This window comes from Oncorhynchus tshawytscha, linkage group LG21 (assembly GCF_018296145.1).
Source record: "Oncorhynchus tshawytscha isolate Ot180627B linkage group LG21, Otsh_v2.0, whole genome shotgun sequence".
NCBI classification, from domain to species: domain Eukaryota; kingdom Metazoa; phylum Chordata; class Actinopteri; order Salmoniformes; family Salmonidae; genus Oncorhynchus; species Oncorhynchus tshawytscha.
In genome coordinates, this window is record NC_056449.1 from 7,765,361 (window position 1) to 7,779,540 (window position 14,180).

The following is a 14,180-nucleotide window of genomic DNA, read 5'->3' on the forward strand; positions in this document are numbered from 1 at the left end:
AATGACTCTTGCTCCCTTTGAGGTGTGTGGTTGCAGAAGCGGTGTGCGTCTGTTTGAACCTGTGGTCCAGCGGGCTGTGGTCAACCAGGTGGTTTAAAATAAGTGCCCTCCTGCCCTGGCCTGGCTAGCTGGACACCAGGCAGGCCAGAGGAGCAAACTATCCACCCAACCCAGACACAGGTGCAGGGAGGGGAAGAGGGCCAGTAGGAGAGGAGGGCCAGGAGCTCTTCTTTTGAGCATGACTTAAAGCCAGTCAACCACAGTACCCCTACCCAGCCCTATGAAGCCACGTAGCCTGTGTGTGTGTGTGTGTGTGTGTGTGTGTGTGTGTGTGTGTGTGTGTGTGTGTGTGTGTGTGTGTGTGTGTGTGTGTGTGTGTGTGCGCGCACGCGAGCAACATTGAAAAGCCAAGATATCTGCCCCCCCCCCCCATTTCCAGCACACACAAGCGAGTGAGAACCCAATCTCTCCTGTGTGTGTGTGTGTGTGTGTGTGTGTGTGTGTGTGTGTGTGTGTGTGTGTGTGTGTGTGTGTGTGTGTGTGTGTGTGTGTGTGTGTGTGAATGAAAGGTATGGAATGAGTGTTGTGTTGGCTTGGCTGACCGTCTGCGGTTCTGTGGCGGTGAGAGGGAGGGTTGGGAGCGCAGAGCGGGCGTTGCTGCCGAAATCCCTGAGAAATGTTCGTTTTGGATCCGAGTCCATGCTTACATACCGCCCTCCCGCTTTTCAAGCGGACTGTCTCTCATTCTCTGTTTCATTTCCCCCTCAAGGTTTAAGTTATAAGTTATGAAACGAAGAGTCACAAAACATCACTTTTCAAAGCGGTAATTATTTACTTGGAGGGTCTGCTCTGCTAGTCGTGCCCCCCCACCCCGCTCTGGCGGTCTCGCCTCAGCCCACACTCCCCACCATGGGTCAGGGGCAGAGGGGTGGCAGTGGTCGGGTTTCTTTTTAACTGAGGTGAGAAGTAATCGGAGGGCAAAAGTGACTCGCCCCTGTTATTCCCCAATGACTAGTGAAAGGTTCCAAAAGCGCAGAGAAACCCACATAAACCCGTGTTTTGTGGAGATTTGTAAAAACTAAGCCCTGTTCCCCCTTCCTCCTTTGTTGCAGCCAGTGACATTTCCAACACGGTTTCGCCTTTGGTGTAGTTGGTCGGCATCACATAGCGACTGACTAATCTCATTTTGATCCAATAAGTGTGTGTGTGAGAGAGAGAGAGAGAGAGAGAGAGAGAGGGAGGGAGAGAAAGAGGGGAAGCGGGGGAGAGATAGAGAGCAGACGCGAGAGAGGGGGGGCTGGTGGGAGGGAGGGGTGGATTGATCCACGGCTGTTAAAATCTTGTTCTGTTTTTTCTTGGAGGTTCGTGCCTGCCGACTGACTCGCCTCTTCCTTACAGCACTCCCATCCACCGTAAAGACGACATTTTTGCGGAAGGAGAACGCTTTTTATATACATGCTGTAGCTGGAGAATAGACGCAGCTGTGTTCTTTCTGTATCTTCTCCTGTGCTTTCCTCTCGTCACTGAATGAAAGAGGGAGGCTGTGAGAGAGAGCGAGAGAGAGGGGAGAGACGGTGCAGGTTCTGGAGTGATCTGTCAATGTGATTAGGTAAACGTCGTTGAAGCGCATGCATTCACTTGTAATTTCTTTACAAACAGGAGAAGTGGACCTGTGTCTTCTGCACTGCAACGGTCGGTTCCAACTGAGCCATCCAGACTTTGGTGCCTTTACAGGAAAAGTGCTAACTTTCTACGTTTAAAAAATTACTAAAAAGATCGGATTGCATTTTTTCCTTCGAACATTTTTGAGGTGATGTCATCGCGCTCTGTTTTGGCTGGTATTGTGCCGGAGCTCAGGGAGGACCGCAGCCAGGCAACCAGCGGTTGAAACGGTCGGGGAAGTCCGAGAAATCAGGTGCAGAGAGCGCCTGTCATTTCCGTGCTGTCGCGGGTGGCTGGGTCCGCCACCCAGTCACAGCTGTTCCCATCCTCTCCAACTCCCCCTCCCTCCATCCCTACCTCTATCTCCCTCCCCTCCTCCCTTTCATTCAACTCTCTCCATCTCCATCTGAGCTGGACCGCTACGGGCTCTTATCCACATTATTTGACACTGTTGTTCGGTGTCCCCGGGGCCAGAGACTTCGTGACCCATCGTGGGGTCGCAGCCATGACCGAGCCCGCCCTGCAGCACCCGGCGCCCGCAGAGGCCCCTTCTTCACGCCGCCCTCGCCTCCAGCCCGTCCAGGTACCCCGCCTCCCGCAGCGCCTGGCATTGCCTCGCAGGGACTAGAGACCTTGGGCGTGCTCCAGCCTGCGTCCAGACAACCACTCCTCCTTTACCATCCCTCATTCTGCGTCTCATCTCTTCAAATTCGTCTCTAATGTGGACTTCTCTCAGAATAAAGTTATTGACCTAGTATAAACTTTATTGTCGCACTAAAACACCAATACGAACCTGGATTACGCATAAGATTACCGGGAGAAAACATCGTCACTAAATCACATTGGAGTGATTTTGACTGACATTAGTTTAATTATTGATACGTAGCAGGTGAGTCGATTGGAGTTTAGCCTCTATGAGTCCTGAACGCGCTTTCACCTGTTCCTCTCCAGCCCGGAGGTGCGCAACTGTTTGACGACCTAACCTCCCCCCGCGCCCCGCCCCTCCCCGTTGCACCGGCCACCGTGACAGCCAAGAGAGGTAGCCCTCCAGTCACAGTGGCAAGGCCCCCCCCCGCCCCACATCCCGCCCTGCCCGCGCCCTCACACCCACGCCGCCGATGCCAACGGGAGTGTCCGCTGACTCTTTGACCCTCCACTCCGTCCAGCGGATTATAAAAACACAAGTGAACTCTCCGGACTGTCGGACCGGCTCTGACCGAGCGAGGCGATTGACTCTGGGCGAAGTTCCCTAGTGGAGGGGGGAAGCGATGCGGTCCCTTCTCTCCACGCTGGCTGTCTTGTAAGTCCCTCTAACCATTTATCAAGAATGTTATTGCCATATGAAGCACATTCTGTTTGATTGTTGCAGTGTGTTGTTTAGTCTTTGACCATATGGACACGGCAGTTTTTGATGGGCATGGTTCATGGATGCTCTGGCCTGGGTATTCGACGTCTCATCTCTTCCCATCGGTCACCATAGAAACGTGTCAAAGAAGGTGATTGGCTAATTAGTCGGGGTCCTTGGGTCAGGTTTGGGGCTGTGCCACCCATAGGACTTGTCATAAACACGTTTATAACTGATTATTACTGGTGTAGATGTTGACCATTTCAAGGTCTATATGAAGTACAGTACAGTAATATATTGCATTGAATCCACCACTATCACAAACTATCGTTTGATCATAGTCTGCAACCATATTTCATTGAAAATGTGAAATACATGCCAACTGCAGCTGTGTGAAAGGATACAGAATGAAGCCAGGGATTTAATTTGTCTTTCATTGTGACCAATGTACTTCTCCCAGATGGCAGTCATCGCCAGATAGTTATCATCTCTCTCTCTCTCTCTCTCATTCTCTTTCTCTCTCTCTCTCTCTCTCTCTCTCTCTCTCTCATTCTCTCTCTCATTCTCTCTCTCTCTCATTCTCTCTCTCATTCTCTCTCTCTCTCTCTCTCTCTCATTCTCTCTCTCTCTCTCTCATTCTCTCTCTCTCTCTCTCTCTCTCTCTCTCTCTCTCATTCTCTCTCTCATTCTCTCTCTCTTCTCTCTCTCTCTCTCTCTCTCTCTCTCTCTCTCTCTCTTCTCTCTCTCTCTCTCTCTCTCTCTCTCTCATTCTCTCTCTCATTCTCTCTCTCTCTCTCTCTCTCTCTCTCATTCTCTCTCTCTCTCTCTCTCTTCTCTCTCTCTCTCTCTCATTCTCTCTCTCTCTCTCCTTCTCTCTCTCTCTTCTCTCTCTCTCTCATTCTCTCTCTCTCTCTCATTCTCTCTCTCTCTCATTCTCTCTCTTTCATTCTCTCTCTCATTCATTCTCTCTCATTCTCGCTCTCTCTCTCTCTCTCTCTCTCTCTCTCTCTCTCATAAATGGATAACAACCTAAGAGTGTCAGATGAAGAGAAAGATTCAACTCTCCACCACCTCTTCTACGTTATCTTCTCCTCTACCATGCAGGCTCTCTTTTTTTATTTCCCCCTCACTCACCGAGACCACGGCTACTAACTACCACTCCACACGAACGTTACATCTATGATCAACATATTAGCTCGCCTGGCTAATGGCTGCTTTACACAAACTCAAGCATTGGTTCAATGGTCTAGACTCTGAGCTACTGCTCCCCACTGGGGCCTATTTCACCTCTGACCACAACACCACAATGAGACCTACAGTGCTATTCTTTTAGAAAACACTGCTGCACGCTGGGACCCGCTGCTACTCTAACCACTGCTCCACACTGGGGCCTGTTACTGCTTTAACCACCACTGAGACTTACCGCTCTGCTTTTCAAACCACAACTCCTCTCTGAGGCCTACTGCTCTGCACTGAGGCCTACCACTCGAACCATTTCTCAACAGTGAGGCCCACTACCTCAGCCCACTCTACCTTAACGTCTACTCAACATGGGAGAACTTCAGAGACACAGGTTAATGATGTCGGCTTGATGCTTGTTTTGGCACAGGTCCAACGGACAACCAGGTTTCCCCATTGGTCCCTCTTATAGAACCATTACCTCCCTCTTACAGTCCCTTTTCATCTCTATCTTTGCTACTCTCCCTCTCTTCTCCATTTCTTCTGTCTTCTCTTTCTCTGCTCGCCATTTCCTCACTGGCATACTGTGAGTGTCTGTGGTCGGGAAGAGAGAGGTAGAATCCAGAACTGAAGCACTTTTCTCTCCGTGTCCTCGGGCAGCGGCGCAGCAGTGATGTTTTAACAGCTGAGAGTCCTCACAATGCACAAGACACCGCCACTTTTACAGCTGCGCAGGCAGAATGCAGCTTTGGTTCCCCTGGTGTCTGCATCTGTTAGCAGCCCCTATGAGCTGATACACCAGCCAAGGGAAAGATCACCCGTGTGCTGTTGCATAGGAAGGAGTTTGGCTTCTTGTGTGTTTGGGTTGGTGTGGGTTGTGGGATATGTGGGTTGAGTGAGTCAAGAGTGAGGTACATGTATGTCTATGAGTACACATCAGTGGATGGATGCAAGACCTTTCTCTTTTTCACGTTCTCGTCTTCCTGTCTCTCACACCACAAAAAAATGGGGACACCCCTGTTTCTCTCCAGCCGCAATACTTGTACAGTAGGAGTACAGTCTCTCTTTCTCCTTTCTCCCCGCCCTGTCACTCCCTATCTCTCCCCGTACACAGACACCTCTCTCTCACTCTCACCCTGCAGTGCATCAGTCTTTTCTTCAGTCCAGCTGTCAGCTTCCTGCTCCCCCCCACATGCACACACACACACATCCAGCGCACATCTCCACATCTGCATGTGTGTGAGGCCATGACAGTGTGTGGGGGAGTCTCCTCCATCCCTAAACACTGAGCATGGGACAGGAGAGAGAGGGAGGGGAGAGAGGGAGAGAGAGAGGACAGTGGAAGGGAGAGAGGGGGACTGGTAGACCTAGGGATATGTGAGGATGAAGAGAGAAAACAGGAGAGAAGAGAGAAACAGGTAGGAGAGAAACAGGTAGGAGAGGAGAGAGAAACAGGTAGGAGAGAAACAGGTAGGAGAGGAGAGAGAAACAGGTAGGAGAGAAGAGAGAAACAGGTAGGAGAGAAACAGGTAGGAGAGGAGAGAGAAACAGGTAGGAGAGGAGAGAGAAACAGGTAGGAGAGAAACAGGTAGGAGAGGAGAGAGAAACAGGTAGGAGAAAAACAGGTAGGAGAGGAGAGAGAAACCGGTAGGAGAATAGAGAGAAACAGGTAGGAGAGGAGAGAGACAGGTAGGAGAGGACAGTGAAACAGGTAGGAGAGGAGAGAAACAGGTATGTACTGCATTTGGCAACACTTCACTCAACAAGCTTGCCTCTCCATGCTGTAGTGTAGAACACACAGAGAGTGAGAGAGAGAGAAAGAGAGAGATAGAGGAGACAGTGCATGCTCTTCTCCACAGCGCACACACACACGCACGCACAAGTGATATTATGGCTACTTACACAATGGCACAGTACAGTCATGTAGGGGTCAAGAGGTGGTTGAGTGGGAGAGGTGTCAGTCAGAGGGTTTCCCTGTCTGTGTTTCCCAACTGCTCTGATGGAGCATCTGCTGGAGGAAAACATGGAGGCTCTGGGTGTTGTCCCCGACTGACCCTGGATGTCTGTCTGTTTGTCTGTCTCGCATGTCGCCATGCCAACCTCACCACCCCATCCTGTAACTAATCCCACCTACAGAATGTCTATTGATAGACACCTACAGAATGTCTGTTGACAGACACCTACAGAATGTCTGTTGACAGACACCTACAGAATGTCTGTTGACAGACACCTACAGAATGTCTGTTGACAGACACCTACAGAATGTCTGTTGACAGACACCTACAGAATGTCTGTTGACAGACACCTACAGAATGTCTGTTGACAGACACCTACAGAATGTCTGTTGACAGACACCTACAGAATGTCTGTTGATAGACACCAACAGAATGTCTGTTGACACACACCTACAGAATGTCTATTGATAGACACCTACAGAATGTCTGTACACAGACCTACAGAATGTCTGTACACAGACCTACAGAATGTCTGTACACAGACACCTACAGAATGTCTGTACACAGACACCTACAGAATGTCTGTACACAGACACCTACAGAATGTCTGTACACAGACACCTACAGAATGTCTGTTGACAGACACCTACAGAATGTCTGTTGACAGACACCTACAGAATGTCTGTTGACAGACACCTACAGAATGTCTGTTGACAGACACCTACAGAATGTCTGTTGACAGACACCTACAGAATGTCTGTTGACAGACACCTACAGAATGTCTGTTGACAGACACCTACAGAATGTCTGTTGACAGACACGTACAGAATGTCTGTTGACAGACACCTACAGAAAGTCTGTTGACAGACACCTACAGAATGTCTGTTGACAGACACCTACAGAATGTCTGTTGATAGACACCTACAGAATGTCTCTTGACACTCACCTACAGAATGTCTGTTGATAGACACCTCTTCGTAGGTCAAGTGTCAAGGCTGGTGGTTCTGCTGACATAAGAATAAGGGTGACAAGGTTTGGGAACCAGCGACTGTCTGTCTCTTGTAGCATAAAAAAAAATATAAAAATGTATGCACTCACTACTGTAAGTTGCTCTGGATAAGAGGGTCTACTAAATGATAACATGTAAAAACAAATGTAATATCTGAGGGAGCGGGGAGTCCCGCAGTCCAGCCAGAAGCTCTCTCTGGTTTCCCAAGGATAGGTCTCAGTGTTGGGGAAGGGATCAGACGGATGGAAGGAGAGGAATTCTTGGATCAGAGATATACTGAACCTATTTTCTCTTTCCAGATGCATCCAGATGTTGCTGGTGATGTGCAATCCATTGCAGGTGAGAAGCTAGATATGCGCGTGTGTGTGAGCACATGTTTGTATGGATATGTGTGTATGTCAATAAACGCGTCTTGACAAAGGCATTTAGGACCTTCGGATTTTTGCGTCATGTTGCCGTTCATGGTGTCCTCGTATCCTTCCCCCAAGGATGGAGGGAGTGGGGGATAGGAGAGAGCATGCAGTAGCAGTATGCTGATTGTGACCCGTGTGTCCCGTGTGTGCAGCAGGTGTTTGGCGTGGATGGGGTTAACTTCAGCGTGCACGTGGAGAACCAGACCCGGGTGAGAGACGCTATGAGCCGGCGGCACCACCGGGTCTACCAGCTCTACAGCCGCACCAGCGGCAAACACGTCCAGGTGCTGGGGAGACGCATCAGTGCCCGCGGAGAGGACGGAGACAAATATGGTAAGACACACACACACAGACAGGCACATAAGTACACACACACACACACACACACACACACGCCTCAATCCTCCCAGTCTTGGCCGTGGGCAGTGGAGCTTGTCTCCAGGAGCACAAAGACCTCATCGACCAACTGCTGACTCAATGATTCACCAGAGAGACACACAGAGAAAGAGTGAAAGAGAAAGAAAGCAGGAGAGAGGGGGGCCTGCCAGGTAGAGTGTTAGGCAGTGTTAGAAACTCATCTCCTCCATCGATCTATCCATTGATTTTTCATCCTCCCCGTTGTCTTCTCTGGGTTTAAAACAGCAGGCTGCCTCCCCCTCCCCTCCCTCGTCCATCCCTCCCCCACTCCTCCCCCTTCCCCTTTCTCTCTTTGTCTGTAATTATGCCTATAACCCATTCTCAAACCGCAGAGGATCAATGCAGGAAAAATGCCCAACGTTAACACTGGTGTTCATCTTCCTCTGTGCAGATGAATGGGGTTCATGTTACCAGCTCTCACATTCACAACCGTGCTCTTCACAAACATACCACTTCAAGGCCAGCCTTATTACTGCTCCGGGAGCAGATCTGTTCTTGACAAGTGGTTCTCAAAAGAAGAAAGACTGTGGTTAACGCCATCAGGCAATGGCAGTAAAGCATTGTGAGAGGAAAAAAGAACAGAGAGCGAGGGTTGAAGGTGCAAACATGTAGAGTGGGAGAGAGAGAGAGGAGGGGAGCGTTAAGGGAAGAAGAGGGAGAGAGAAGGGTATTGATTTCTTGTGACCCCTTTGTTGACTAAGGTCATGTAGGAACCATTTCAGGGATTTCTTTTAAAAACAGGCACAAGCGCTCTCTCTAAAGACATTGAGTCAGCGCAGTGTTATTACAAGAGAAGGGGAGCAGTACTTTAATATACACTGAATCAGCTTCACAATGGCATGATGAACACACACACACACACACTTAAAACAACAATCCCCCCTGCAGTGTTTGCTAGACTTCTTCTTTTGTAGCCTCGCTCTGTGTCGGCTGTCCTCATGTCTTTCTGTGTCTTTTTTTTATGAGCCCCACTTGTAATGACCAGTCTCCCGTAAGACCATCTCTGAACAGGCTTCTTTGACAACTAACCATCTACTCACCCAAATGTCTGCCTGTCCTCGCTTCGCCATCTGCCCGGGATTGATCTGTCAGTTCAAACCCAGGCTATAATCTGTCGCTCTGCCAAGTTGCGTCCCCCCTCCTCCTCCCTTATTTTCTGTCCCTTTTGTTTTTGGTGCTCTACCTGTCTGTGGCTCTAACGTCTGTCTGTCCCTCTGTCTGTCCCTTCACAAGCCCAGCTTGTAGTGGAGGCCGACACCTTTGGTAGCCAGGTGAGAATCCGTGGCAAAGAAACCAACTTCTACCTGTGCATGAACCGCCGTGGCAAGCTGGTGGGAAAGGTGAGACCTCTTCTGTTTTCTCATGTTTTCAAACAATTACAGTCATTAGGCTTATGGCATGAATCACAACAATATGCCCCAAAAAAGTGCTGTTTGGAAGCATTCCTGAGCATTCCTTGATTTTTGTTCAGATTGAATGTGTTCAAATGGATTGCTGATCTGCCTCTTCCCTCATGCCTCTTTCTCTCTCTATCCGTGTGTGTGTGTTCGTGTGTGTGTGTGTGTGTGTGTGTGTGTTCGTGTGTGTGTGTGTTCGTGTGTGTGTGTGTGGTCGTGTCTCTGTTCTCTCAGAAGGCCAGTAATAAAAGTGAAGACTGCGTGTTCGTGGAGAAGGTTCTAGAGAACCACTACACCGCATTGATGTCATCACGCTACGCAGGCTGGTACGTTGGCTTCACCAAGCGGGGGCGACCTCGCCGCGGCCCCCACACGCTGCCCAACCAGCAGGACGTCCACTTCATGAAGCGCTTCCCGCCCGGGGAGTACCCTGAAACCACTCCCTTCCGCTTCACAACGGTCAACAAGAGGAGCAAGCGGGTCCGTGCCACCGGGCCCCGCTAGCAGCTAACGCTAATGGCTACCCTCCATCCACTGCCCATTGCCACCTGTACCTGCTTATTCAGTAATTGCTAACGGGATAACATTGACCCTTCCTCTGGACTTTAATACATGCTAATTGGCTAACCTGAAGCTAATCGATAATGGGATAACATTGACCCTTCCTCTGGACTTTAATACATGCTAATTGGCTAACCTGAAGCTAATCGATAATGGGATAACATTGACCCTTCCTCTGGACTTTAATACATGCTAATTGGCTAACCTGAAGCTAATCGATAATGGGATAACATTGACCCTTCCTCTGGACATTAATACATGCTAATTGGCTAACCTGAAGTTAATCGATAATGGGATAACATTGACACTTCCTCTGGACATTAATACATGCTAATTGGCTAACCTGAAGCTGATCGATAGTGGGCCAGTGATACACCCAGACTCCTGACCCCACCTAACGCTTCCCGCTACTGGGATAACATGTACCCTCCTCTGGACCCTGATTGGTAGGTTTACTAACTGTGCTAGTGCCATAGTACATCCACTAACTTGACACTTGGCCCTGCTAAGCCGTCACTGCCCCAGGCTCCACGATCTCTGTCCATTGACCGAAGGCCACTCGCTTGTAGCCCTGCTATCACAACTAGCCCATCAACCTGGCCCACTCCCCTGCCAGGCCCAGAAACTATGACAAGGCCCCTGAAAGCTAGCTAAACTGATGACCAGGCTTTCCAACTTGTGTAGGCCTCGTTTCCCTCCAACCTCCAAGCTTGAACATAATGGTGCTACTGCACTGTCACTGGCCAGTTAATCACTAGTTTAGAACGGACAAACAAAAAAAGGGTCACTTTGCAGGTTTATCAAGCAGCCATGCTTTAAGGTAAACACTATTGCTCTGCTAAACAAGAATGAGTTCAGTGTGTTCTCGAAACTGCCGGTTTAAACTCTGAGGGCTAAAACGTAGCTAAGCTAGCTACACCGTGATAGACCCAACCTTACTCACAGGCTTGGACCAGTTCAGCTATCTGACGCTGTCCAGGACTCACTGGATGATACCCACTTAATGGACCAAAAGACAGAGACAGGAGAGACAGACAGGTGGACAGACTGAAAGTCTATGAGACAGTGGCGTCATGAGAGAAACTGTGGAGCAAAGGGTGGACAAACAGCGCGAGGAACACAGGAAGCCAGTGGAGTGGTGATCAAGCTACAGTACGGGACTAGACAGAATGGCACTGTGGAGAAATGGATGGACTGCTTTGACTCACTTCTCTCTGTCTCACCCCCCTTGGGTGAGATGAATCTGTGAGACTTGGGGTGAATGAATGTGAATGTATGTACAGTATGTGAGTGTAAGGGCACCAAAGACAATTTGGGGGGGAATCTAGAAAGGGACTAGAGGCCTAAATTATCCCCAAGGCAACCTCCCCTGGCAACTCACTGAAGTGACGGAAGCTTTAAGAACTGGAATGTACAAACCGAGCTGAACCAAAAAACAAACCAAATCTAATGACCACCAAAGACAACTGGAGACCAGCGCCATGACACCTCCCCAATTCCCACTGCCAGGACAGAATGCCCTCTTCTTATAGGATCAGAGGGTGATGACGGGCGCGTGGGGGAAGGGTGCCTTCTCTTCATATATGCGTCGCTATAGAAACGACCCAGGGGATGACGCTCCTGTGCGATACCATGGATACAGAATGCTGCTACCAGGACATTCAGTGGAACACCAAAGTCTTATACACAAAATATAAAGGGAACAATTTATTAAAAGTTATATAAAGATGACCAAAAAAAACCTAAATAAGCGATCTTTTTATGATTGTTACTATAATTGTTGATATTATTATTATAAAATGATTTCTTTTATTTATTTCAGCTCTGTGTGCAGCAGTCTTTCTCAAGTCAGTAAACCTGCAAACAGAAACCTGTCTACTGTGTCATAAAGCATCTATACACAGCACAGGAGGTTGGTGGCACCTTAATTGGGGAGGACGGGCTCGTGGTAATGGCTGGAGCGGAATGGTATTGAATACATCAAAAAATCTAATCAAAATTGATTGGTCACATGCACATGGATAGCAGATGTTATTGCAAGTATGGTGAAATGCTTGTGCTTCTAGTTCCCGGCATTGCAGCAATATCTGACAAGTAATCTAACAATTCCACAACTACTACCTAATACACACAAATCTAAGTAAAGGGATGGAATAGGAATATGTACAAATACATATATGGATGGGCCATGACCTACCCACATAGACAAGATGCAGTGGTTGGTATAAAATACAGTACATACATCTGGGATGAGTAGTGCAACATATGCAAACATTATTAAAGTGGAATTAATAAAGTGACTAGTGATCCATTTGTTAGAGTGGCCAATGATATCAAGTTTGTATGTAGGCAGCATCCTCTCAGAGTTACTGATTGCTGTTTAACAGTCTGATGGCCTTGAGATAGAAGCTATTTTTCAATCTCTTGGTCCCAGCTTTGATGCACCTGTACTGACCTCACCTTCTGGATGGTAGCGGGGTGAACAGGCAGTGGCTCGGGTGGTTGTTGTCCTTGATTATCTTTTTTGTCTTCCTGTGACATTGGGTGCTGTAGGTGTCCTGGAGGGCAGGTAGTTTGCCCCCGGTGATGCGTTGTGCAGACCACACCACCCTCTGGTGAGTCCTGCGGTTGTGGGCGGTGCAGTTGCTATACCAGGCGGTGATACAGCCCGACAGGATGCTCTCAATTGTGCATCTGTAGAAGTTTGTGAGGGTTTTAGGTGACATGGTTTCCATGTGTTTGATGCCATTCCATTCGCTCTGTTCCAGCCATTATTACAAGCCATCATCCCCTCAGCAGCCTCCACCGATACACAGGTACACAACCCCTTCATCATAAATTGACAATATTTACTTAACTATGTGGAACATAAGTCTTCCACAAGAGAGTGCGGCCACTGCTGATCTACCATTTTGGGGTTTCTCGACAGGTTTCCTTTGTGAGGCCATGTTTCCGTTTTTGGAAATATATAGATACAATATTAACATGTGGGTCTTGTATGGCCCTATTAGCTTAACAAAACCTGCATTTCTTACTCTACTTATATTCCTGACCACTGATCTGAAAGCATTGTGGAAAATAACAGTAGGCTTCTGCAAAGCAGTAGTATCATTTTCTTATTCTTTCTCTCAACCCACGAATATAGGCCGACACTTAACCCTCTTCATCCCACCTAACCCACCACACAAAACAACCCTCCACCACCATCCCAACACACAATACTATCAGGGAACTACCATGAGACTTCAACATGGTTGCATCACAATAAATGTAATCTTGATTTACTGTATTAAATCCTCTTGGCCCCTTTGGGAGATTAGGGCATCCACCATGGTTCTCTACCTCACAGTCTTCTATTACCTCTTAAATTTTGTCTCTCACCATGAGATCCCCGCTTTACTAAGTTTCCAGCTGGTTTTTGGCCATCCCTGCATTTGTAAAGAATCTTCCGTTTCCTAAATCTGCACTGAACTGTAAAAACAGGATAGGTGAAACTAAGCAAAGCCTACTGGCCAGTTACTTACACCTGTCCAGTTCTTTTACATCTGAGCCGATGAAGGAAAGGAACAAGGGAAAGGGAGCAACCAACTTTGGACTATTGAGATGCAGCAGGTCTCTTACACGCTACCTACTCCCCCATCCCTCCCGGGAGGTCTTTATAGAGGTGCCGCTGCCGAATGACCCAATCACGTCGGCAGACACAAACAGCTGACTCAGGGGGGGAAAAGGGCTGTACCCGAGGATTCCAAGGAAGGCAGGAGCATGAGAGTGAGGAATCTGAACTGTAGGGGAGGGGGTTCTGGAACATCGCTGCAGTTCCTCTCGGAATGATGGAAATATTCTGCGGAGCCAAACCCAGAGTAGAAGGTGTATGGTAATCATTTCGGGGAAAGAATGCCAAATATGTGTGAGAACGGCACTGTGACCTGAGAGCTCCAGGAATTATGGGCCCAAATCCGACAAACCCAGAGTAAGCGCGCGCGTGCGCGTGCGCGCGCACACACACACACACACACACACTCTCTAAACAGTCTCACACACAGAGCTTTGTTTTTGTGAAATTTCAGGAGTTAAGAGTGTAACATTTTTATTTTCCCCTAACCCCAAAACCTAACCCTTAAGGTTAAAATAGAATTCTAAAAAAGTTCTGACTTCTCCAAAAAGTTAACATTTCAGGACTTCGGGTGAAACGTTAGGGTATTGGGGGTCACACAAAAGACAGTGCACAGTCACACAAAGACA

At 48.5% G+C, this 14,180-nt stretch overlaps 1 protein-coding gene across 3 annotated transcripts; it reads left to right on the forward strand.

Moving 5' to 3' along the window:
- The first annotated feature begins 1,327 nt into the window (after positions 1-1,327).
- Positions 1,328-11,754, forward strand: LOC112220819 (fibroblast growth factor 18). 3 transcript variants are annotated; one of them, XM_042303001.1, is made up of 5 exons: positions 1,328-2,962; positions 7,450-7,489; positions 7,716-7,896; positions 9,214-9,320; positions 9,615-11,754. In XM_042303001.1, exons 1-5 carry the CDS (start codon positions 2,931-2,933, stop codon positions 9,879-9,881), a joined length of 627 nt encoding a protein of 208 aa, XP_042158935.1. In that variant the 5' UTR covers positions 1,328-2,930; the 3' UTR covers positions 9,882-11,754. The 3 variants fall into 3 exon arrangements, with proteins under 3 accessions (XP_042158935.1, XP_042158934.1, XP_042158933.1); XM_042303000.1 differs by having other exon boundaries at positions 1,331-2,962; positions 7,719-7,896; positions 9,612-11,754; XM_042302999.1 differs by having other exon boundaries at positions 1,333-2,962; positions 9,612-11,754.
- Positions 11,755-14,180: the final 2,426 nt, after the last annotated feature.

Coding starts and splice junctions, on each gene's coding strand:
- LOC112220819 (XM_042302999.1), top strand. CDS start 2,931: ATGCGGTCCCTTCTCTCCACGCTGGCTGTCTT. Junction 2,963..7,449: donor CTCTCCACGCTGGCTGTCTT/GTAAGTCCCTCT, acceptor TTCTCTTTCCAG/ATGCATCCAGATGTTGCTGG. Junction 7,490..7,715: donor TGATGTGCAATCCATTGCAG/GTGAGAAGCTAG, acceptor CCGTGTGTGCAG/CAGGTGTTTGGCGTGGATGG.